Below are 26,188 nucleotides of genomic sequence, written 5' to 3'. Positions count from 1 at the left end.
TAAACAAACCCGTCAGCCCGATGTCGATGTTTAACCGTTCGAACCGGTCTAAAGTTTTGCAAACGATGCTTTTTACTTCTTACAAGCTTCAAAGTTCAAAGACATGTGAAAACCCGGCGAGAGGTGTGAGTTGGAGGAATAGTTTTTAAAATTAGGAATTGGATTAGTGAATCGTTGCTTCTTGAATCGGAATTACATTGACCTAATCAGCCGATTCCTAGTCATTTTCTTTGTAATCCATCTTAACTCAGGCCGATTTCCGTTTCTTGAACCGATTCAATGGTCATCCTAAAATAGCTTAGATTTTAAACGGATTTAGGCCGATTCGGACCGGAATCCTCTATTCGATTTCGTTACCAATTCCGTGTTTTAAAACCATGGTTGGAGGGAGAGAAATTCGAAGTTGGGAAAGAGGCAAAGTTAGCAATTGCAGAGAAAAGAGGGATGCCAACCCTTTATTTTATTTTAAGTGTATGGCGTCATGGGCGTGTCTGTTACAGGTTAAAACAGGAAATAAATACGAAGGGCGGTTTCATCGGCACAGCTCGAAGAACAAAAAATTAAACCAAAGCACAGAGAACGGTCAAACGCGGAACGCTATAAGAAGCAACCATTCTCATCTTCTCTCTCTCTCGCTTTCGCTCTCGCTCTCGCTCAGCTCTCTCCTCACTCTGAGTCTGAGTCTGCAGTCAGAGAGGTTCAGAACTGGAAGAACGAATATCTCGTTCGTCTTATCTTTTTCCTCGTTATCTTTCAGCTTGTTGAACAATGCGAATGGCCTGATCTCCTCTGTCCACATATATCTTTGCTTCTCCATAACAGAATACAGCAAATCAAAATGGAATCGCCCGAGTCGTCTTATGTTTCTTCTCCTGAGGTCGCACCGAAGCGATCTGGACCTTCGAAGTCCCCCCCTCGAGGTGAGATATGCAGAGCACTTCTTCGTATCATGCGCATTACTCCTAGAGATCTATTACCTCTGATCTGACTCCCCGTCTCTCTTCTTTTCTTTTTCTCCGACGGAATTTCATTACAGAGCAATGTGGTTTGATTTCCTTTCTGATTCTCTTCATATTGTTGTGAAATTAGAGACAATAGGATCCTCTTTTTTTCCACTTAAATTCTAGACCAAAACCCTACCTTTTGCTTTTAAGTCGTATTGGATTAAGATACTTTCCCGCATGGTGATTGAAATTAATTAAGTGAATTTATGCAGTACCTTATCATTATGATACCCGCTGAATTTGGAAAATGTGTCTTCATGTTGAAATGCGTTTAAATTAATGCGGTGGACTTGGATTATAGAGGTGGATTATTTAGCTGTTGCTTTCTCAATATTGTTTAACTGAAATGTCTATTGTCTAAGAGACGAATTAATTTATGGAGGGAAGGGATTGAGGTCTGCGTGCAGATTCTTATGAACCTATAGAGTTGGTGCTCGGTGTCTTAGATCCAGCAGTTGCAACTTGGTCTGAGCAGAACTGCAGCATCCTTTCTAGAAAAAGGAGGATACTTAAATATTTTTTGTAAATTTAGACTGCAGTATCCTGTGAAGGTAGTAGGATACGGCTCTTCCTTCCTGCAATATGCATGGGAATGCATCTGAGGAGTGATGTTGTGGTGGAGTCAAGGAATCCTGTCTTATTGGCGAAAAAGCCGCTAGGAGATGTGAAACCCCAATAAAATAGTTTTCAGTGGAGTCTTTGGCACAGCTATTATGATTTATGAGATTGTTATTTCTTCATGAACTCAGCCTGGGACTGCATCTGAATTGGTAAGTTATGGTGGAGTGGAGAATTAGGGTGCCTGTTTTATGACAGCGGCTAGAAAATCTATTTAAAGTTTTAAACACTTATTCTTCTGCTGTAAAGTTGCGTCCTGGATTTGAAGTTATCCTCAAAGTAAGTTATGTTAGGAGTTAGGACTTAGGAGGATGACTAGAATTTCAGATAAAGAGATTGCTTGGGCTTGCATTGCCTTTGGGGGCAGTGTAGTGGTGAATACTGTTTACTAGCTTGATGTTTGTGTCACTATTTATCAGATATCAGCTATGGCTCAAGGTACAGGAGAAATTTCTGGTGCATATTTCAGTCCTAACCTTATATTTTAGATGATTATTAGGCATTAGTGATAGCTCTGCCAAGTTCTTTCATGAAGTTGAAAGGCTTAGCTTTAGTTTGAGTGTTTTTTTTTTCCCTTTAAAATAACTTTGGTCAGTCTGGATGTGAGTTTTATTTGAAAGAAACTCTGTGTTGCTGAAACTGTCTAAACCTCGGTCAGTTGTGCATCAATGCGGATAGATAAATTTGAGCCACAGGAACTGGTTTAGTACCATCATTTGGAATCATTTTGATTTTCTTCAGCTAGTACCGAAAGCTTCAGTACATTCTCATATGCATCCATGTGGCCATTGAATACCATATTTATGGAAAATATAATATTAATTGAGGAGCAGGTGGTTGTACTACAGCCTCTGGGTGGCTTTGAAAAGCATTATCCAAGTTTGCTGGGATTGATTTTCCTTTTCTTAAGCAACAAATTTTTAAGTTGGAGAGCATTATGTTTGGAGAGTGACATGCATAACTATGGACTTCTTTGTTAATATTTTTTACTTCTAAATAAAGTTCTTTCCTATATGAGTTGCTGGGCCATCCTAAAGAGAATAAAAAGGAGAATTATGGCACTGAAGTACCTTAGCTTGTAATAATTGGTTTATTATGCCCCCAAGGGACCCAAGAGGAGGCTTCGGTAGAAATACCTTTTTAGTGAGCTATGAAATCCTGGGTTGGCGTGATTGTGTAATGTTATGAAAGTGAAAGTTGTACTCTAATTATCATTCAGTTGTTAGTTTGTAGAAATGCTTACTTCTTCAATTGACTTGGAGCTTTGTAGTCAATTACTGTTTCAGCTGATGAAGCAACATTTTATGGTCATGTATCATAATGTTCATTTGTTAGTAATGTTCTACTTTACCACTTTTAATGGTTTCAGTTGGCTTCAGTTATTCTATATCTGCGTTTCTTTGACTTTTTTCTTGATAAACTGCTCATGAATTACACCTTGCTATCCATGTTTCCATTTTATTATACATTAATGTTTTTGTTTACACAATGTCCACTGATAAGGCTCAAAGTTGTGGTTTCTGAAAGCTGCATTTGGCCAAGCTTTCAGAAAGTTCTGTGGTTCCTTATTAATTATTATAAACTTTTCAGAATCACAACTATTTTCTTGAGTTACTGGTCTCATGGGGTTTACTTTGAGGGAAAAAGTATACTTGCTTTGGGAATGCTTGTTGCCATATATTTGGAAGCCAAGTTTAGGAATCAGGAGACAGGCATGTGATTCTTGCAGGAAGTTGGATGTCTCATTTCATTTTAGAAGTTTCATATGCTTATTATAATTCTTGCCGATGATGTTAGTTATAATCATTATAGAAAGGGCAAGGTTATTATTTTGGTGGTGGTCATAGGTTTTATAGAATTCTTATGTAAGTAGATATTCTTCGAGAGTTGATTCAACAAAGCCTGATTCAACTATTTGGAGTTGGTTACAGATTGCTGTTCCACCGTTCCACTATCTAGAGGATATATAGGGCTATATCCTCTGTTAAACTGTGTGCCTTGAGTCTTCCCATACTACCTCAAATTATGTTCTTTTTGGCCTCCACTTTGTCCTTTTAGAGCCTTCAATATGCACCACTGCACTGTATTTCTTCTCATCGGTGTGCTAATTTAGCCACAGATGAACATTCCATCTTATTCAACTCTCCCCCATATTGTCCCTATTGGTGTTACATATGTGGCTGCTCCAAATTCTCCTGCATCACTTAATCTATTTTTCTAGTCTTCCCATCATCCACAACATCTCATCCCAATCGCACTCTTGTTTTATTTATGTTTTTTAGTTACCTATCATTTTTCTGTAACCTTCTATATGAAATTCTTTCAACTGTATTGGTCTGAGCTGCTCAGATAATTGTACAGAAGCACCTTTCTTCCACCCTGTTCTTTACTGTGACTGGCAATTTCTTTGTTCTCTGCCTTGTATGGATGATTGGGCTGATATAACAATTGTGGCTTGTGATTTCTAAAGCATCCCTCAACTGTTATGATTTTGCATTTACTCATAGTGAGTCTAATCTCATCAGCCAAATCACTCTTCTGCAGCTTGTAGCTTTTAGCTTAGTAAAGCACTAAAGCACCACTTAGTTTCCATATTAATAAAATTTGGATTCTGTTAACATTCATGAAGGTTAGTGAATTTCGTAAATTTCACCAAGTTTTGACCCACATTTCATGTTGCAGTGGACCCCTACCCATCTTATTGGTGAAATTTCAATACAAAACTGATATTTGTTTGCTCCGAAGTTGTTGAAAACTATGAAGATGCCACTAACCTCCACTATTAGATTTTATTGGTTAGTAACTTTTTTGTAAAAAAACTTTGAACCATGTTTTGATAGTGTTAAATACTCATGTTGAACTGAAATTTGGCCAATGAGTTGGGTATGAGATCCATGTTGCCGACTCAATCTAGCTGAGATTTTCCTGACTTCTTGGACTGTGTCTCTTTCCTCTTATTTTCTTTTCTTTTCTCATTTCGCTATTTTAAAATTTTTTTTTTTTACTCTGTTTTGAAAGTATCCATGTTGTCGACCCCATTTAGTTGGGATAAGGCTGAGTTTGTTGTTGTTGTTTATGAAATCCTCTAAAATGTGGACCCCCCATGTCTACCATTACCATCTGGAAACTAGTGAACTTTACGGAGTTCAACTTTTTGAAGTTATAACCCATAACATTATACATCTTTGTTACTGAAAAAATAAGAAAATTATGTCATCCATTGACAGCGTACCCCAATGGACCTGCTATTCTTTGTGCCTAGCCAAGTAATCTTTAGAACATATCAGAGTGACATAGAGATATGGGCCGAATGTTGACCCTTGTGTCAGCCTACTACGATCAGTGTTACAACCGCTTATCCTAAAAGTTCGAGCTGTCAAGGCCGCTACAATGTATACAATACACAATACCCCCCGCATGTGCAGGCCAACACACACACACATGACTCTGCTTGTGACACCATCACGTGGCACCAAGGGGCACAACAACATATAGCACAAACCCTTCACACTCACCAGGGATCAAACACCCGACCTCCTGATTCCGATACCATGTTACAACCGCTTATCCTAAAAGCTTGAGCTGTTAAGGGCCACAACAATATATATATCAACACAACAATTAGGAAGTCACTTCTTCCTCACTAATTGTTTAAATCCTAGTAACTTCTACATTCACCTATCAAAAGAAAATAAAGACTTCTACATTCTACATGTTTAAACCCGCCAATATTATCTAGAGTCTAGACCTCCACCAAATGAGCTCTCTAGGGATATTATGTTTGGGTTATAGATAAATATCTTCTTTCACAAGAATGCAAGCTGTTAAAATTTTTATTTTCAAGCAAATATAAATCAATTTGGAATATATTTTTCCCTGGAGGGGATTAAGTAATTGATTTAGAGTTTATAAGGTTAATCACCGAGAGCAGTAAACGCACAAAAATCTATTTAAGCCACAAAAATTGTGTCGGACTATATATATTGGTAAAGTATGGTTGTAACCAAAGTTGGAGAAAAAGAAGTTGTAACCTTACTTTTTTCTTTAATGAAGTAAAATCCTTTCATTTCACATGTGTAGTTGTATACTGGAAAAGCGTGCAAGTCAATGACAACTCTTGAAAATGACAAGAACAACAACATAGCCTTATCCCAACTAAATCGTGTCTCGACCAGGTCGAGACTCGAGATCTCAGTGAGATAGTGTATTAGTGTGTTTTTTTTTTTGATGTTTCGGTGGGCAAATAGCCATAGTTGGCTTCGAAACTTTAAGGGAAGCTTGTTTTAGGCTTAACCAACATATTTAAATCTTCAAATTGTAAAAAAAAATGCACCCAATTTGGTGTTTATGATTTGCACCATTGGTTGGCATTAAACGTCAAACCCTTAATGTAATATTGCCTATTCTACACATTGTTTGAGTGCTATGAGACATAATTGGCTAGTAAAGTAAATTCTGTAATAATGGATGATGACACATAAATTGAATAATTATTAAAGAAATAATTAAAGACCTAAAGTTTCTACTACAAACTACAAACTATAAAGTACAGTGAAGTGTGAACAATGCATATTACATAAACACCCAACCCATGTACAGTGAACAATCGATCTCTTCGTAGTGATGTGGCAACTCCCAGTATTGTATACCAGTAGTATTGAGTGATGATGTGGTAAAAAAAATCAAGATCTAAGCTTTTTCCACCTTCTCTAGGTCTGAGCCCCCGAAATTGCTGAGTTTTGTTCAAAATTTCGACCTTAGGGCCGAATTGCTGCCTATTTATAAGGTGTTCGGCGAGACGGTACAAAAGTACCGAAATCTCGCCGAAATTTTGGTTGAGTTTTTTGAAATAATGTAGACTTGCAATCTCTCATCTTCACCAAGTCGAGAATCTCGAGTTTTCTGAGATCTTGCCAAGATTTTGGCGAGTTTTAGAACTATGATTCGAAGTCATACATGGTAGAAGGCCTAGGCTATGCATGTCTTTCCTCACCACCTATCATAGGATTATTTTAGGCCTGCACATGACTCTTATAGATCTTTTCATCTGAATAAAATCACTCCTCCGAACTGGAGCATCCAAAGGCCTCCATTGAACATGGCCATGCCTCTTCAAACGATTTTTTCATTGCTTATCATGAATCGAAGCTACTCCCAAATCAGCCCTAATGTGGTCATTCCTTACTTTGTCCTTTGTAGTTTTGCCAAACATCCATCTCAACATCCTCATCTCTGCTACACTTAGTTTATCTATTTGCCGCTTCTTAATTGCCCAACATTCCGCACCAGACATCGTAGCTGGTGGTATGACAATCCTATAAAATTTTCTTTAAGCCTGAAAGGAATACACCAATCACACAACACTCTGAATGCACCTCTCCACTTCAACCAACCTATGTTAAATCTCTGAGCAACATCATCCTCTATATCACCTTCTTTATTTATGATTGAGCCCAGATACCTAAAATAATCACTTTGTGGAATCTCCCTCTCATCAACTCTTGAAAATGAAAAAAATGGTAAATCACTTTCAAATTATTTTGTAAACCTTTTTTTACCTGACTTGAAGAAATTTTGGGAATATAACAAGGGGCAATCAGAGAAGGTTACAACTTCTCAGTTCACCACTTTGGTTACAACAAGATGCATCCATATATAATAGATGGGAGAGGGATAGGCACGCCATCCGCGTGCGGCATCAATGGGGGCCCGAGATGGGGCATCATACAGGAGGAGCAGAGGGGTCATTTCAAAGGGGGAGGATAGAGATACACACTGCCCATTGGCGTGCAGCACGCGGGCGGCATGCCCAACCTTTTCCCATAATAGATATTCTTTGTCAAAACATGTCTGGGAAAGAAATGAATTTGTTACACGATGTCTATACAGTTTCACATTTTGTAGCTTTGTTCATTCCTTTTTGGGATTGTGAGAGATGCTGACTTGCTTTAAGTCTGTTATGATATGCTTGTTGGTAATGGTGAGAGATCCTGATCCGACTCCACTTATATAGATCTTGATTAGCTGATCCAGCCGCGATATGGGCTGATGATCTGTGCGCATATTAGTAGTATTGGCCATTGTCAGTTGGAACGGAGCTGGTTAATCCCAGTCTAGATCAGTCAGTCTGCCTGGTCTGATCTCGAGACTTAAAACCTTGTGGGCTTGTGGTTAATAATATGCATGAATCTTCTCATGCTAGGTGTAGGCCCAAGTTTGTTTCCCAATATGGAACTGGAGTAATCAGGGTTCTGTTTGGTTAGGTGTAAAGTGAAGGGAACTGAAATGAATAAAAATAAAAATAAAATCTGGACTTCTGTAATCATTATCAAAGATGATAATCTAACTAAAATATTTATTAGTATAATAATTAAATTTTACTTCAATTTTCAATCCAATTACTTGGATTTGAATAGGAAAATAAAGAATCCACTTGAAAAGTTTAGTTACCATATTTGTTAAGATTTTCTATTAGTTATAGAATCATGATTATAGAACTTTCCGTTTTAACTCTTTGATTTAATTTCACTTCCCTTTTTTCCCCCTACTTGTAACCAGATGGAGCCCTAAGGGAGGCTGATCATTTCATCGTATTGACTCTTCCTGGAACTTTTATTTAGTTATATTTCTTTTCTGCATAGACCTCCAATATATGTTGGAATGGTACTCTTAGCTGGTTTTTTGTGAACCTAAATGATGTATTTATTAGGATAACTACAAGGACTAAAGGGGGTGTGCAGGTAAGAGTAAGATAAAAAATCTATTGTCAGCAAAATGAAATTTATAGCAACAGTGTAGAGTTTAGAATTTTATTACTAATTTTCTCAAATTTTGGCCACTTTGTTGGCGCCTTGGGGCAATAGGGGAGGAGAAAGCATCCTTCTATTGAATCTTAAGGGTCTCATCGTACCTAGGGCTATAATTACTAAATTGCCACTATTTCAGTTGAAATGATACAGAAGAAGCCATTGATTTCATTTCTTTCATGAATTTCTCTAACAATTAATCTTGATAGTTGTCTTCCTTCCTTTTCTCTCTCTCTGTTATGTGTGAATACACTGCAATGCAAGCACTATGCAAAACATGAACATGTGTGCATGCACACACAAACACACTCATATGGATAGGCTTGACTCTATTTAATTAATTGTTCAACATTTGCATTTTTTGTCAGATTACAAGGAGAGGCCTACCTACATTAGATTCCTTGTATCAAATGCAGCTGCTGGTTCTGTCATTGGAAAGGGTGGTTCCACTATTACGGAGTTTCAGTCACAATCTGGAGCTCGAATTCAATTGTCACGCAATCAAGAGTTTTTTCCAGGAACATCTGATAGGATAATCATGATATCTGGAATGATTAATGAAATTCTCAAGGCAATGGAACTAATTCTTGCCAAGTTGCTGAGCGAGGTAATCCTTGTGGTGCAGTTTTGATTCTATTGATTAGATAATGTTTTTTTTCTGTACTGCATGATTGTAGTTTTACTTTATTCTTTTCTTGTTTCCTCCCCTTGGTGGGGTACTTTTCAGGTTCATTCTGAAGATGGTGATGATGTTGATCCGAGATCGAAAGTGAGGCTTATAGTTCCCAATAGCTCTTGTGGTGGCATAATTGGGAAGGGTGGAGCTACCATAAAGTACAAAATTGTTTACTTTATCCTCTCTGTAGAAATTAAGTAGTGGTACTTTGCATTTCAAGGTTATGAAATTTCAATTTTGTTCATCCTGATTGAAGACTCGAAATGCTTGCACGTAGTTCTTTTGTTCCTTAAATAGTTAAATCTGCTAAAATTTAGTCAAGAATCTTGTATAAATCATGGATACTGAGGCAGATGTTGAAAGCGATGTCATGCATAGAATTTGAGATGTATAGATGAAGTGCAGAGGTGCTTCAATAGTGTTCTGAGATTGGCGTGTTAATATTCATAAGACGATTAGTTGGGTATAACATTGAGTTTGCTTTTTTTATTGTGCTCAAAGTTGGGTAATGGCTGAGAATATTCATGAACTGTGAATGATTATATTTGAATGTATGTGGGGAAATCAAGGGAAGGAATCAGAAATTAATGAAAGGGTAATTGAGACAGTTTTGAGTTGTTAACAGAGACCAACAAATGCACCAGTAATAGATAGGTAACATGGTGCAAATTGGAGATGTAAAAGGGTGAGCAAAAGGCTGAAAATGACTTGGTTTTTTGACATGAGAAAGTTTAACAAACCTCAAAACCTGATGAGTTATGGCCCAGGCAATAAACATTGGATAAATTAGAGTCGATAAATAAAGTATCTATAAAAAATAGTAATAATTAAGTGTAAAACAGTAATTTTGAGGGAAAAGAAATCTTTATAACGATTAGGATGAATGAAAGAGGAAAAAAGAAAGGTGACCCTATCAAATTCAATCTCAATGAAATTTGAATTAATAGCATAGAAGGGCCAACCACACTATGTGGATGGCATGGGGGAGATTCCTCTCAATCCTAGGGTGGGCACTTACAGTAGTGATGGCTTTCATGTGAGGAAACAAAATCCTGAGCAGGTGGGAGAATGGCTTCATATTCGATTGAATTTAGTAAAACAAGATTAAGGATAAAGTAAGATTCAAGACTTCATTAAAGAGTTAGAGAAATCTTGGTACTCAAAAGATTCAGATTAAAGAGTTAGTAGTAGCAGGTCAAGAACTCTTAAAGAACGACTTTGAACAAGTGAAGTATCTATTGAGGATTAAACAAAAGCCATAACAACAAGTGGCAGATCTCAGATCAATAAAATAGGTCATGTGTATAGAATAACCAATATTAAAATTGATTAGAACGCCTGTAAAAAAAAATTTGATTAGAACTCATAAGTCATAAATACAACACAGATTTATAATTCAGCAAATAACAAAATATAAGTGGAAATAATAGTAAACGGTAGAAAAACAGCCCAAAAATCAAGCACAGAACTTTAGCCACAGCCTAAGACTGCCATATACCTGCAGGTCAACAATTTTTCAATTTCATCTCAACTCCATATCTTATTTACAACTCCACAACTCGGCAGAATGAACAAACTGATGTATCTAAACTGTAATCTGACAAAAATGTTGTGTTATTGAAGTGATTATAATTGCTAGTGAAGTATAAGCCATGTCTTTTTGAAGATTGACTACTTGCTACTTAGTTTGATTTGAACCCATTATAACGGAAATGGTTTTTTAAAACCTATTAATTCTCAGATTTTTCCTGCAGGTCATTTATTGAAGATTCCCAGGCTGGTATCAAGATATCCCCTCAGGATCATAATTATATGGGGTTGAATGATAGGCTAGTGACACTGACTGGGTCTCTGGAGGAACAGATGCGGGCAGTCTTTCTGATTTTATCAAAGCTAACCGAAGATGCTCATTACTCGCAGTCAATGAGTGCTCCATTTTCATATGCTGGTGCGGTTTATGAAACTAATTCACATTTATGCTTTCCCCCCTTCAATTGGCTGCCTTTGATTGTTTGAGCATCTACAAGTAGAGCATTTTGTACTTGCTTAATTCTAGTCATTGTTGAAATAACCAACGTATGCCCATAGATTTTAAGCAGCTCGTGTTTCGTATTGTTATGTCTTATTTAATATGGTTTTATCTCATAACATTAATCCTTCATTTAGCCAATTTTGCAAAAGCATCCATTCACTTTTTGGTTGATATTGATACTTGGAGGAAGAGTTCATCAAAGGCACCCAGCCTGTATTTCCTTTTGTTGCATGAGGCCTTGTGCACGAGCATTTCCTCAATGTAATTCCCCGATTCTATGAATTACCCTTCACCATTACCTTATCCAATTTCAATTCTTTTGCAAATCAAAGATCAAGGGGAGACAGATTTAGCCCTAATGGGAATAGAGTTATGCTAATTGATATTTTCAGGGATTATATTTACTTTGAAAGGTATACTATAGAGTTTCAGTAATATGGTCAAGCAGAGCAGTTACCTAGTCAAGGGCTTCCTACAAAAGAAGCTCTTGTGTTTTATATGCTGTTTTCTTTCACAATTTGCAGTTTTTGAATGAAGAAAAATAAAAGTATGATTTGGAAAAAAGGGAACCTTGGCTTTCCTACAACATCGGCTCTCTGTCATAATCTGTTCTCTTCCCGAAGAATTTAAGGGTGGTAAATGATGATCATGGACATTGAAATCAAAGTGCCTGCTGGGAACATTGCTCCTTCACAGTTGAAGTTAGACTGTTAGAGCAAGGACCTTTATGACCTTTAACCACCCTTAAATCTATATTTATCTTCAGCATGGAGGAAATGTGGAAATATAATTTTCTTATCCAAAAAGAAAAAGGCATCACAGTAGGAATTTCAGAATTTCAGCATGTGTCCTCACACAAAAATGCAAAATGTTGTGTGTGAATTCATGATGTCCCTGGAGTTCTTCTCCATAGATGATTTCTGTTGTTCCACTTTTGAGCAGTGTTGATGAAATCGAGTAGCATACTGCAATGTCTCGTTTGAGGACCTCTACCTTAGGTGGGATTTTCTCAGCTGCCGGCAGCTCTAGCATAGGAGGTTGGTGGAATTTCTGGATTTTGCAAAGTTGTCAGCAGTTGTGATATGGGGCTATGGTTCAGAAGGATAGAGGTGATGTGGTAATGATGGTCTGACTGATGATTAATTGACAGAAAGGGGAATGCTGCTGTCCTAGTTACTGAAGTTCACAGTAATGCACAGTAGCTTGCAATAGCACCTTCTTTTTCAATTCATATTTTATTCTCTCTGCAAACCTCATAATGATGGTCCTTCTTTAGAAATCTTGGTTTAGTATACTAAAGTTGTACAACAGTATAAATGTACTGGGAGTGAGACTATTCATACATGAACTTAAAACCCAAATGAGTACCCAAAAAAACAAAAGAACTTAAAATCCAAACTACCCACCCACTTTGACTCTAAAATTCAAGTTGCAGAACTCCACTTCAGGAAGGGTTGTCCCATGATTGATATTAATATCCACAACCCTTTTCTCATTATTTCCTGTACAATTTTTAAGGTCCGTTTGGGAACTTAGCTCTTTCCATCTTGCATGTAGAATATTTTTTAGAGGGATCACCATTGTATGTAGCATATAGGCGATCAATTTTCATTCTTTAGAGTTTTATGGTGTTACTGCATAAATAAATATTTTTCTTCATTGGGGGGGAGGTCTAGAGGCCTAATTGAAGTGAGTGAATTTAGGGAAATTATTGTCTAACATGTCACACACTACCCGTGTTTTGTATCAATGTTCAATGAATTGAAAGATGTTTAAGAAAGTGAATCATTAGTCTGTTTTGTTTCCTGATATTGATTATTAATAAGCTTCTTATGGAGAAGAAAACTGAATGATCATGAATGTGGTTTATTTGGTTGCTGATATTATGCATGTATCAGGTGTCAAACTGAAAATTAATGTTTTGCGGTTCTTTTCTTTTCCCATTTGAACTTCTAGGTGTCAACTTCTCCGGTTTTCATGGCATGCCATATGCTTATGTGCTTCCTTCTGTTGGAACAGTAGCATACAATACTATAAACTATGGACCAAATGACGGCGGCGGGAAATTTCAAAATGATAAGGTTCAGTCAATTTGTTTTATCTTGTTCAGTTTCTGCATACCTATGCTTCTTGATGTTACCATAGATCCCTGGTTAAGTTGTAATTTTCATGTTGCATATCATAACAGATGCTTTATAATGCCTTTCTAGATTTGATTTGGTTTCTCTTACGGCCTATGATTTTTTATTTATGTGAATTGCTTCTATCATGTTACACACTTCAATAAGTATCTTCCAGAAGCTGATGCTATATCAACCGTAGTACTATATCTCGCGATATATCGGTATCTCGGGCCTACCGAGATATCTGAAATTTGGCGAAATTTCGCCGAAATGTTGCATTTTTCTGCAATATTTCGGGAGTCCATCTCGGTGGGTATTTGGCCATATCTAGGCCTGATACTTCATGGACACCTTTATTTAAGCTAAATAAACACATTTAAACCTTCATATTGCAAAAAAAATGAACTCAAAGTGGTGTTTTGGGTTTGCACCCTTGATTGACTGTATACGGTTGGACCCTGTTGTATAAAATAGTTAAATACATATTGTTTAAGTACTAAAAGACATAATAAGAAATTTAAACAAAGTAATGAAACAAAAATACAGTCAAATGTAGCCTTTAGTTTAAAGTTTAAACTCATAAAGTCATAAGCGCATAAGTCATAACTCATAATCTTCATAATAGTCAATAGTTCAACATTCAATACACAAAGTATTTCTACGAAATTTACCAAAATATACTGCTCAATACACAATATTTCTACGAAATATACTGAAATATTGCCGAAATTTGAACTTTTTTCATTTCAGAAGCCCATCTCGTCTCGGCCCTACCGAAATTACCGAAATTTCACGATATATCGGCAATATATCGCGAAATTTTGTACCATGATATCAACCTATTCTTAAATTGTTTCAGTCCTAGCTTTAGTCCTTTTCTTCCATTTTTTCCTTTTTAAAGTGTACAAGATAACGACTCAAATTCCTGCAGTGTTAAATGTTCAAAGAGAAATGTACTGGCTGAGAGTGAATAATGCTTATTTGCCAAGACAGAATATAAAAAAAGATAAAAAGTGAGAAGAGATGGGAATGAAGAGTTATATTTTGAGACCTTTGACCAGTAATTACAAAGTTTTGCAGAATATTGTGTCATTCTGATCTTCAATGATGTCCAACACAGCCTTCTATATTGAACTCTATCCACTTTCTAGCACAAACATTTAATATGGAGAATGAAATTTGACTTTTATGAACCCAAGGATGATCTGTTCTCCTTGTCCATAACATCCCCAGGTTCACAATTGATATTGCTCATGGCAGTAGTGTGGACCTCACTCCGTTTGCAGCACCCTGACACTTCAGAATCTCTTTGTCTTGCATAAATTGAACTCATTATAGGCTCTTCCTCTTTCCTGTAACAAGGCCTCAAGGGCTATATATCATCTGATTGTTGATCCCTAACTCAACCCATATCCTCTTTGGCATTGACCTTGCAATTTTAGATCCTTCAACTTGCCAAATTGCTGGTTCTTATTTCTGTAGTAGTGGTATTCATTTCACATAACTAATCCATTTTAGTGGTCTTCCCTCATCTTATCGCCTATAGGTGTTACCTTAAGTTCCCAGAATTTACCAGTCCATGATGGGATTTAATCCCTCCTCTTGTTTTCTTCAGTTTGATTAGTTTCCAACAATCACATAGCACTAAGAAGCACTTCTATACTTTAGCCTCTTGGTTTTAATTTAATAGACAATCTCTTCCCCAATCTAGATAATCAAATTGGGATGAAAAGAGTGGTTGCAACTGGGGTATTCTAAGTTAATCTTCTGTTGTTTCTGCTCTTTTTTCTGCCATGCATTTTTAATGTTGCAATCCAAGTAATGTTGTTTCCCAATGTACGGAGCATTTTTTTTTTTTTTTCACTTGAAACTGTACTCCTTTTCCCGTGGATTTCTCAGTTCCTGGTTCAGGCTGCTCTACAAGGATATGGGTAATTGATTGACAGAGGCACCATAGGCATATTAAATATTTCAAAATTGAACCTTCATCTAGAGTGTCTGAAGACCAATTGTACATGATGGCTTTTCAGACACCAAGATTTTGGAGATTTGGATCCATAATGAGCATGATCATTTCAATCTATACTCAGCATTACTTGGTTTTAATGTGTTTTACAAGAACATGAACTAATATTGTTTGAGTTGGCTGAACAACATAGTACTTGCGCTGTTTCTGCCAACAATAACGTGGTGCATCTTTCAGTAGGATCAGTTCTTCATTACTTGGTTTTATTTCTTAGTGGTTTTGCAAGATTGAGAAGTAATTAATATTGTTTTGACTTGGCTGAACAACATAATACTTTCATTGTTTCCGCTAATAACAATGTGGTACGTCTTTTTATTTGTAGCAACAGTTCTGTGTTGTGTGCTGTCCTCCTTCAATATTAAATGAAACCAAACTGAAGGTGTAATGGTGTATGACACCTTTTATTTCCATTGTCTTTTTCTTTTTCTGTTGATGACCTACTATCAGCAAAAGTAAAAAGCAATATAATCTCGCAAGCAGGGCGATTATGTACATGCAGAGAGAATGCAAAAACTCAAGCAACTGCTTAAAAGGGTATCAGGCCCAGCTTAAATAAACTGAAGTTATTTTTTGGTTTTGTTTTCCCCTCCTCTTCTTAATGACTGGAGCAATAATTTTTTTTTTTATTAGTGTTGATTGTCTTTGCAAATATGAGCCACGGTTGATTTTAACCTTTAAAGATCGGTTTCTGACAGATGTGGCTATGCATTTGGTAATGCCTTGAGCATGGTTGTCATGGTGGCAGGCAGTCAAGGCATGTTGTATAAGGGGGGGGGGGGGGGTGTTGTGTAAAACACTAAACTTTTTACCCTATTTGTTTTAATTTTACAGGGGAATTACGTGTAAATAATGAATTCTTTCCCTTTTATTTGTACAAATGAGAGGGTCTTCTTCTTCTTGTTGTTGATGGTAGTGGATGTTCCAGCGATTATGGCGGCTGCTACTGCTTCTTCTCCCCATTTTTCCACTCAATCTAATTTTCCTCTCATTTCCGCTCCCTCCTTCCACCCATTTTTCCCTTTTCCCCTTATTTTCTGCCTGGTTGCCTTGAACAGTATGATGACTGGTTGTCTAGGCATTCAAGAACTGCCTTGTCGCTAGGCAGTGCCTTGACAACTATGGCCTTGAGTCAAAAACTGGATTGCAACTTGGGCCTAAATCTTGGTGTGCAGTATGTTGATCTAGTAGACAGTGTTTTCCTCAAATCATCATTTTCCACTGTTGTAATACTGGGTGTAATATGGGTATAAGGGTAAATCTGTCCATTGGGGCATTATTGTACTTGTACCCCTATGTCACATATTATAAATAGAATAGGGCTGTCACTCGCGGTAGTCTAATTATTCCTCTCAATCAAACATGGTATCAGAGCTGAGATCTACCTTGGGATCCCAGCCCTAGCAGCCATCTCTCTCGCTCTCTCTCCTTTTTCCTCCCTCGGTTCCCACTTTCTGCCTCTTTTCTTCTCTTCTCCGACCTCTCTCAGAGCTCTCTTTCTCACCTTTCAAGGGTCATCCCCTTCTCTATTGGGTTCCCAGATTTCTCGAGTAAATGATTTGAGAGCCTTCCCATGTTCAAATCGATTTTTCCAGCTTTTGAGATGAGATCGATCTTTCAGGTTTTTAAGATCGACTTTCTTTTTTTTTTTTTCCAGGTTTTTTAAGGACTGGATCAACTTTTTCAGGGTTTTTTGAACCCTCTATCAACCTCTTGAGTGGTCCTTTGTGATGATCTTCGATTCCTTCATGGCTTCATCCCTTTTCTGATTGTTCCTCACATCAATCGGAGTGGTAACTATGTCGGCTGACTCTACTGCATCCCCTGGAATTGAAGGGTTGAGTCATGGGACTCATAATGATTTTCTTTCATTCCTTGTTAGCTATGTTCGATTAGATGAGAGCAATTATCTGATGTGGTCTTGCTCCTGTTACCTCTCCATTGATTCCCATGGCTGTACGGGTTATTTGATGGGTGAAATTGCAAGGCCTTCTACCACTGATGCTTTACAGAGGAAGTGGAGTTCTGATAACTCCTTGGTAATGGCCTTTTTCATCAGCTCCATGCAACCTCAGATTGCTCGAGGTTATCTTCTTTTGGATACTGCAGCCAAGATTTGGAAAGCAGCCCAGAACACTTATTCCCAGATTGAGAATGATGCTTGGCTATACGGGTTATTTGATGGGTGAAATTGCAAGGCCTTCTACCACTGATGCTTTACAGAGGAAGTGGAGTTCTGATAACTCCTTGGTAATGGCCTTTCTCATCAACTCCATGCAACCTCAGATTGCTCGAGGTTATCTTCTTTTGGATACTGCAGCCAAGATTTGGAAAGCAGCCCAGAACACTTGTTCCCAGATTGAGAATGATGCTCAAGTTTGTGAACTATGCAAGAAGCTTCATGAAACTAAGCAATAAGACCAAACTCTTTCGCAATACTATTCTGAGTTGCATAGTTCATGGCAGGAGCTTGATTTCTATAACACCTTTCATGCAACCTGTATTGTCGATGCTACTACCTTCAAGTTTCTGGCTGGGCTGAATGTTGAGTATGATCAGATTCGTGCCCAAGCACTTAGCCGAGATACTTTCCCTACCTTGGAGTAGTCTTATTCATTGATCCAGTTGGGGACAGCCACCGCCATGCTATGCTACAGCTTACTACTTAGGACCGTTCAACCTTACTTTTTGGGTCCATTCAGCCTAAAAGTGGTCCCCGTCGATCCAATGATCGTTCCTCCTCTGATAGTAAACCAGTCAGGTGTGACCTTAGTAAGTTCGGGAATGGCAATTGAACGGGAACAGATACGTTCGGCAATTAAACGGACTAGATGGCAATAATACTTTTCAATAATCCGGTGTAATAAAACGCATACGGAAATAATACGATACGTGTTTAATACGGCCACTCTATAAGCAAAAATACGGGCATATATTCACTATGTAATAGACATGCACCACCTAATAAACAAAATAATAGCATATAGACAATGATTTTATCAAAAAGAAACCTCACAACTAAAATAAACACAATATAATATCCCCTATTACATCTCATGAGATTATCATTTAACAAATCAAAATAACAATAAAAGTATCTCATCTGGCATAAGAAAAAAAAAAAAGACAATGTGTTCTAGAACTCATCTCTAAGATGAGCTCACATCAATGAACTCATCTCTAAGATGAACTAACATCACCAATGGAAGTTCATTTGCCTCTGCAATCACTGATTTACCCAGCTGCAATTAACAGGCCACCTGAACTGAAATGAGAACGGAGATGAAGAAGATGAATGGAATGGGGGTAGTCGACGGCGAGGGTTCAAAGAGAAGAAGACCAAAATCGTATTATGCGAGGGTTTTGTTTTGCGCTTTTTTCTTCTTTAAGTTTTACGGTTTTTTTTTATAACAAAACTAAACTTAAATTAAAAAGTATTAAACGCGTTTAAATTTAATACGGGTATAATACGGGTGCACTTAAAAAGCGAGTATTTTACCATATATACGGAAATATATGGTAAAATATGTTTTTTTGAATTAAACGTTCAGATACGTGTATAATACACGTATTATACGCGAACTTACTAAGGGTGTGACTATTGTGGTAAGTAAGGAACGTCATACCAAGGACTTCTGTTGGAAGCTGTTGCATGGCCGACCTACCTCCTTACGAGGCCGTAGTCGTGGTCGACCCTCCTAGGCTACATTACTCTGAGACCTCTGAACCTGCACACTGATAGTATCGGTTCCTCTCTTTCTTAGGATGAGCTTGCTATGCTTAGGCGTTTCATGACTCGATTGGAGGCTTCCACTGCTCCCGCTTTTGCCTCTACATCTACTCTGGTACCCTCTGACTCTCATGTAGCCTCCTTAGGTATTACTTTTGGTTGTCATTGTGCATCGGTTGTCTCTCGTCCTTGGATTATTGACCCCGGTGCCATTATCATATGACTGGCCCTTCTAGTTTGTTTTTCCAATAGTCCCCTTGTTCTAGACTTCTAGTAAAGACAAGGTTAGAGTAGTTGTTGGTTCCCTCTCCTTTGTTTCTGGAAAGGGTTCTGTCACTTGTTCTCCCTCTTTATCCTTGGCATATATTCTTCATGTTCCAAATTTTTCTACGAACCTTTCTATCAGCAGTCTCACCATTGATCTGAATTGTAAAGTGACTTTTTCCCTTCTCACTGTATTTCAGGATCTGGTGACAGAAACGATTGGCTGTGTAGGGTGCATGGTGGTCTTTATTTGCTCAACGCTGGCACTTCTTCAGTGGGTCAAGCTTATCAAACTAGCTCTAATCCCATGATTTATTTTGGGATGCTTGTGTTTTGGCTAAGCAAACTCGTGCAACTTATTCCAGTTTGCATAATAGAAGTTCTTCGCCTTTTATGTTAACTCACTCTGATGTGTGGGGCCTTAACCCGTTGTTTTGATTTTTATTGTCATACCCGGGTCACCTGGATTTATTTGATGCATCAAAAGAGTGAAGTATTTTGTTGTTTTCAACTTTTTTACACCCAGTTGCGTCAATACACTGGCTCAAAATGGTGTGGCTGAACACAAAAATAGGCATCTATTGCAGGTGGCCCATGCTCTTATGCTTGAAATGAATGTTTCTCCTCAGTATTGGAGTGAAGCCGTTCTTACCGCTACTTAGCTCATCAACTGGATTCCGACTCGTGTCCTTGACTTTAAGGCTCCTATTGCAGTTCTCCAGGGTTCCTCCACCTTTCTTATACCATCTAAAGTCTTCGGATGTGCTTGTTTTGTCTGGAATCACCATGGTCATGGCAAGTTAGATCATCGAGGACTTAAGTTTATGTTCATTGGATACTCTGCTACCCAGAAGGGCTACAAGTGTTATCATCCCCCTTCGAGTCAGGTCTTTGTTTCTATGGATGTTGTGTTCCATGAGTCTGCTATCTACTACTCTCTGATACCTCTTCATGGGGGGGAGGGGATACTTCTCTATTTGGTGAAGATGTGCTTCCAGCCGTGCCTATTCTTGGCTCTGACTCTACTTCTACTTCTCCAGTTTCTTCAGTCCAGGGGGAGTCTTCTCTTGTTTAGATTGAGCCGCCCACAAAAGTTTATGTCCATCGTCATGGTGAGTAGCAAATAGACACCACCCCAGTGGCACCTGTGACACCTGCACCACCACCTAGACAACCATCATCTCCTGATCTAGGTTCTTTGTCAGGTAATACTTACCCTAATTCTCCTATTATTTTTGACCCATCACTTGACTTACCCTTTGCTATTCAAAAGGGAACGAGATCTTCTATTCAACATGCTATTGCTAAGGTGGTTTCATACAACTCTCTTTCTCCTTCATATCATACCTTTGTGTCTTCTTTGTCATCTATTTCCATTCCTCAGAATTGGCAGAAAGTTATCACAGAATTGCAGTGGAAAACAGCCATGATTGAAGAAATACAAGCCCTGAAAAACAATGGTACTTGCGATTTGGTCTTTCTTCCACCATAGAAAAGGACAGTGAGTTGCGAATGGGTTTTCACTGTAAAGCAAAATATGGATGGGACAGTGAACCGGTACAAGGCCAGACTCGTTGCAAGAGGATTTACCCAGACTTATGGTTTGGATTACCAGTAGACATTCGCACCAGTTGCAAAAATGAATACAATTTGTGTGATTCTTTCTTGTGTTGTGAATCTAGGATGGGATTTGCAACAACTTGACGTCAAGAACGCATTTCTTCATGGTGAACTGGAAGAAGAAGTGTACATGGAAATTCCTCTTGGTTTTTCATGTCAGAAAACCAAGGGTAAGGTTTGTCAGCTCAAAAGAGCTCTGTATGGATTGAAGTAGTCTCCTCATGCTTGGTTTGGGAGATTTAACAAAGCTATGGTGTCTGTAGGTTACACTCAAAGCAATGTTGATCACACCTTGTTCATTAAGCGGACTGGTTCCAAGATTGCTATCCTCACTGTGTACGTTGATGACATTGTTGTCACTGGGAGTGACACGGAGGAAATTTCTTGCCTAAAGACTTACCTTGGTCAAGAGTTTGAGATCAAGGACTTGGGTAAGCTGCATTCAAGGTTCGAGAACTCGGGTCTCGGTGGCATCTCGGCTAGGCCAGAAACCGAGTCGAGCCGAGATCTCGCCGAGATCTCGGCGAGTTGGTGCAATTTTTTTTTTTTGGACTCGGACCCCAACTCGGTGGGTTGTACACATATTTTGGGTCGAAACTTGGTATCCAGCCTATTTCGGCCATTTAAACACAATGGCATGCCCAGTTTGCCAAAAACAAGTCCAAATATGAGTTTCACTTTGGACCATAGGTTGGTAGGCGACGAGTCGTACTAAAAGTCTAAAACAACATAATCTATATATAATTTAGTAAAACATAGCAAATTAGCAATCAAAACATTCTAATTAGCACACATCAATCAAAACATTCAAATAAAATGTACATTACATCAATGTTCACTTAATTTGTTACATAAAATGAGATTGAACAAGAAATTCATCCCTATATCGATCCACATATAATTCCCATGTCATGGAATTGCTATAGTGTTGCAAATAGTGTGACACAGCTTCCATATAAGTCTTCTGATCAACATATACCAATCTCCCTATCTTAGGGTACATGGGAGGCTTGTTGGTATGAGGTGTAAGATCCACTGCCATCTGTCATATTGAGTTTGAGGCATGTATGACTGGTTTGGGACTAGGAATGTATGCCCAACACCTGACCTAGAGCTTTGACTGTCATACTCACTAAATCTCCATTGCATTTCTCCCTCATCAAGGCTAAAGCATAAGAATGGTTGTACACAAAAGTTGTCACTTGTCTTGCCCGATTTACCACACCCGCCACCAAAGTCTTTTTCCCCATGTCCTTCAAGATTAAATCAATAGAATGGGCTGCACATGGGGTCCAAAAGAGCCGGATCCTCTTACTCTTCTTATTCATCAACTTCTCTCCACCTTTTTATAGTTGGAACCGTTATCCGTCACAATTTGGATAACGTTCCTTGTCCTACCTCCTCTTGCTTCAACTCCTTATACAAGTATGATGCATCCTTTATATGCTTTGATGCATCGATAGACTTCAAGAATATAGTCTTTCCATTGCAACTCACCATGAAATTTATGATGGACAGCCTAGTAGGTCCAGTCCAACCATCACCATAAGAGTAACCCCATATGTCTCCCACATTGGCTTCAAACCATCAATGTATTCTTTTAGCTCCTCTACCTCCCGAGGCAAATACACATTGTATAATTCAAATGGTGAAGGTCCCTTCCATCCTGCACCAGCCCTCCTGCGACATCAAGGAATGCATCATAGTATGTTCCTTGTGCTACATTGGCTGGAATGCCATGGTAAAGCATGAATTTGTTGAAGGCTTTTCGTGCTTTCTCTTGTTTACCACCAAATACTTGTGGGATGGTTGGTGGTAGGCATCTTGTTGCCTAAAAGTGGTGGGATCCCGCTCAAAATGGGTTCGGACCTTGTACTCGTGGTCGGGTTTGGGGTCGTGGTATATTTCTTGTCCCAGTGCTTCTTCTCCTCTCATCTTCTTGCCTTGTGCAGTGCTGAGCCAGATCCACCAGCTCCTCTTGCTTGCTCATATGCTCTTATATTATCAAAATGAAAACTTTGTCTACTCTCACCAAAGTCTCTTGGTAAATTCTCCATTCAGCCTTTGATTGAAACTCACCAGTGGAGGCCCAATGTCGGATCATCTTCGCCACAAACCTCTCGCACCAGCCCTCTCTAGTATTGCCTCATTAAACTCTTGTTGCATTCTTTCCCTCTCGATTTTTTAATCTTCCTCCTTTCAAATGTTGTGTCATTGCCACTTTCACTTGGATAGGAACATTTGGGCATGATGAAACATCCTTGCCTGTCCGGACAAGTGTTGCTTTAACCTGGTGGCTCCTCCGGATAGCAACTTCCCACAATAATTGCATTTGGACTTCTTTTTGTCTCAGGACATGGGAACTCCATGTTGCCATGCTATATCGGACATTGAATACAAAATGTCTTATGTTTGACATTTATTACATAAAAAAGCATGTATTAATAACCATGGATCACTTAAAGTAAGGTATTCAAGACTTAAAGTATGCTATTCATAACTCTTAAACGTAATGTCAAGCTACTAGAACTATGAAATAACTATATCTTATTTATCCCCTAACCCAAGTATTTATTTGTTAATTAAAAATAATATTTTGAATTTTTTTAAAACTATTTATACCTTAAAGTATAAGAAAAATATAATGTAATGATGAATTTGACACCATTTGAAGTTGAATATTATGTACATATGTTGTACATAATTTTCCATAAGCAATAAGTATTTTTCCTTAATATTATATATATTTTTAATTTTTATAATATATTTATTAAATCTGAAAAATAAAATAATTTTTTTAATGGGTGAAAATAAAAAATTAATCCATGGGGCTGTAGAGCATCCCAAGTAGTTTAACATATATCAAAATCATTTTCAAACAATCACTATTCATCCTATTTTTTCATTTTCTTTTTCAAATAAATCATTTATTTTTCCAGAAATTATAATAAATAATTTATTAACTGAAAAAAATCCGACTCCATGAAGTGATAGATCGGGCAAAGATGTTCAACATATATTAAAACCACATGAATCTAACAAGGATTACAAAATTTTTTTTTGGAAAAAATAGATTTGGGGAAGAAATAGAAAACACCTTTGAAATCTTGCAAATAGGTGATGATGCTCCAAATTGGCACTTGAATCTTCACTTTGGCACTTCAATCTAACTCCAAACAGTGCATTCCATCCAACAATCGAAAGAAAGAAGAAGAAATTTGAAGGAGAGGTTTTTCCCCTTGGTTTAGAGCCTAAGAACTTCTCTGCTCTCTCTTATGTTGGAAATGGTTTTTGGGTGAAAATTGGGCTAAATACAACTAACTAGCATCTTTGGGCCCAACCGAGATCTCGCCGAGATCTTTGCGAGATATTGGTTTTTTTGTACTAAAAAAACCATGATTTTCACCTTCGAGATCTCGGTCGAGAAATTGTAGTTTTTTGTACCGACTAGGAACTCGACTCGGTTTTGCCCAAAACCGAGAAACTCGGCGAGATCTCGCCGATCTCGCGAGTTCTCGAACCTTGGCTGCATTACTTTCTTGGTATTGAGGTTGCCCGCTCTACAATCCTGATATTGCCTTTGTTGTTAGTCAGGTAAGCCAATATATGCATGATCCTTACTCCTCACACTTAGAAGTTGTGTTCCAGATCTTACGCTAGTTGAAGTTTGCACCAGGAAAGAGAATCCTCCTCTCTTCTCATGGCCATTAACGAGTTGAGGCATTTACTGATGCTGATTGGGCCAACTCTCTAGATGATCAACGATCTACCATCATTTCTGGCACATTTGTGGGACGCAACCTGGTTACTGGAAGGAGTAAGAAGCAGGCAATTGTTGCTCGGTCCAGTGTTGAAGCTGATTTTTGTGCCATGTTTCATGGAATCTGTGAGCTGATGTGGTTTCAAGGTCTCTTGAAAGACTTGGACCTTCCCGTTTCCGTTCCTATGATGCTTTATTGTGACAGCAACTCCACGATTAGTATTGCTCACAATCCAGTCTAGCACGATCGCACCAAGCATGTGGAGATAGATTGTCATTTCATAAAAAAAAAAGTTAGATCAATGACTGATTTGTATCCCCTTTGTAAAATCTGGAGATCAGCTGATGTTTTTACGAAGGGGTTAAGTAGTAAGTTGTTTCATCCTATTGTATGCAAGTTGGGCATGTGTGACATCTATGCACGAACTTGAGGGGGAGGGTTGTAATATGGGTATAAAGGTAAATCTGTCCATAGGGGCATTATTGTACTTGTACCTATATGTCATTTATTATAAATAGAATAGGGCTGTCATTCCCGACAGTCTAATCATTCCTCTCAATCAAACATCCCCCTTGGTTAAATTAAGTTTGTTACTTTTTTGTTTTGAATGCAAAACTTTGTTTCTGTACTAGGACTGGCAAGACATTTGAGTTACTAGGTTTCACGAACTACTTGTTTTAGAAGCTTTAATGGTTTGCCTTTAAAATTACGAATTAAGATGTTTCATTGTTTCAAAATTTTAATTTGAACTCGTAAAGGAGAATTTTTTTTTTGGCCTTGTGTTTGCATGTCATTTATGTTTTTGATGTCATTAGTGGGTAACGTAAATCCTTTTGCTGGATTCCAGGATAATCGAGGCAATTCTGTGACAATTGGTGTTGCAGATGAACATATTGGAGTCGTCGTCGGTCGTGGTGGAAGGAATATAATGGAGATTAGTCAGGTATGGATAAGTAAAATGGTCTCCACTAGGATTGCTTTGTGCAAGTAATAACCGAGATACTTTATCTGCAGGTTAGTGGGGCCAGGGTTAAAATATCAGATCGGGGAGATTTCATGTCTGGCACATCAGACAGGTATAGAAAACGGCTCCTTAATATGCCATAATCTGCTTTCTCTAGCAGCTTTCTTGGATGTCTGTCTAATGAAGGTTTCCTTTTGGCAGGAAAGTGACAATCACAGGGTCACAGGGAGCAATCCGTATGGCTGAAGGTATGATCATGCAGAAGGTTGCTTCTGCCATGGAGAGGTGATGGGTTGGGTGCATATCTCATAACTCCAAAATTACATTCTTAATTTTCTCTGGCCCTTTTCCTTCAGTATTGTTTGGGATTCATATGTGGATGTGGAGCTTGAGATTCTTCTATATCTGACTTGGAGACTCTGTTCGTATACACCTCTGCTAATATCTATTTTAAAGGAGGAATCTTGAAGGAAGAAAAAATGGTTTCAAATGAAGGAAGAAAAGAAGGGTTAAAAGTTTCGAAATGGACCACGCTGTGATCGCTTCTTTAGGGCATTTTCTCTCTTG

General features: G+C 38.1%; 1 protein-coding gene across 2 annotated transcripts; it reads left to right on the top strand.

Moving 5' to 3' along the window:
• The first annotated feature begins 760 nt into the window (after positions 1 to 760).
• Positions 761 to 26,188, top strand: LOC122656793 (protein BTR1-like). Of its 2 annotated transcripts, none has more exons than XM_043851446.1 (8): positions 761 to 920; positions 8,797 to 9,035; positions 9,156 to 9,262; positions 10,859 to 11,052; positions 13,156 to 13,217; positions 25,505 to 25,600; positions 25,672 to 25,733; positions 25,823 to 26,188. In XM_043851446.1, exons 1-8 carry the CDS (start codon positions 839 to 841, stop codon positions 25,908 to 25,910), a joined length of 930 nt encoding a protein of 309 aa, XP_043707381.1. In that variant the 5' UTR covers positions 761 to 838; the 3' UTR covers positions 25,911 to 26,188. The 2 variants fall into 2 exon arrangements, with proteins under 2 accessions (XP_043707381.1, XP_043707380.1); XM_043851445.1 differs by having other exon boundaries at positions 13,093 to 13,217; positions 25,823 to 26,177.

This window comes from Telopea speciosissima, chromosome 3, assembly GCF_018873765.1.
Source record: "Telopea speciosissima isolate NSW1024214 ecotype Mountain lineage chromosome 3, Tspe_v1, whole genome shotgun sequence".
In the NCBI taxonomy this organism is placed as follows: Eukaryota; Viridiplantae; Streptophyta; class Magnoliopsida; order Proteales; family Proteaceae; genus Telopea; species Telopea speciosissima.
This window is presented reverse-complemented; position numbering and strand designations above follow the sequence as displayed.

Bases quoted from the DNA above. Each gene is read 5' to 3' on its own strand.
- LOC122656793 (XM_043851445.1), top strand. From the start codon at position 839: ATGGAATCGCCCGAGTCGTCTTATGTTTCTTCTCCTGAGGTCGCACCG. The intron at 11,053-13,092 runs GTGCGGTTTATG...TTGAACTTCTAG, and splicing joins TGCTCCATTTTCATATGCTG to GTGTCAACTTCTCCGGTTTT. The intron at 13,218-25,504 runs GTTCAGTCAATT...GCTGGATTCCAG, and splicing joins GGAAATTTCAAAATGATAAG to GATAATCGAGGCAATTCTGT.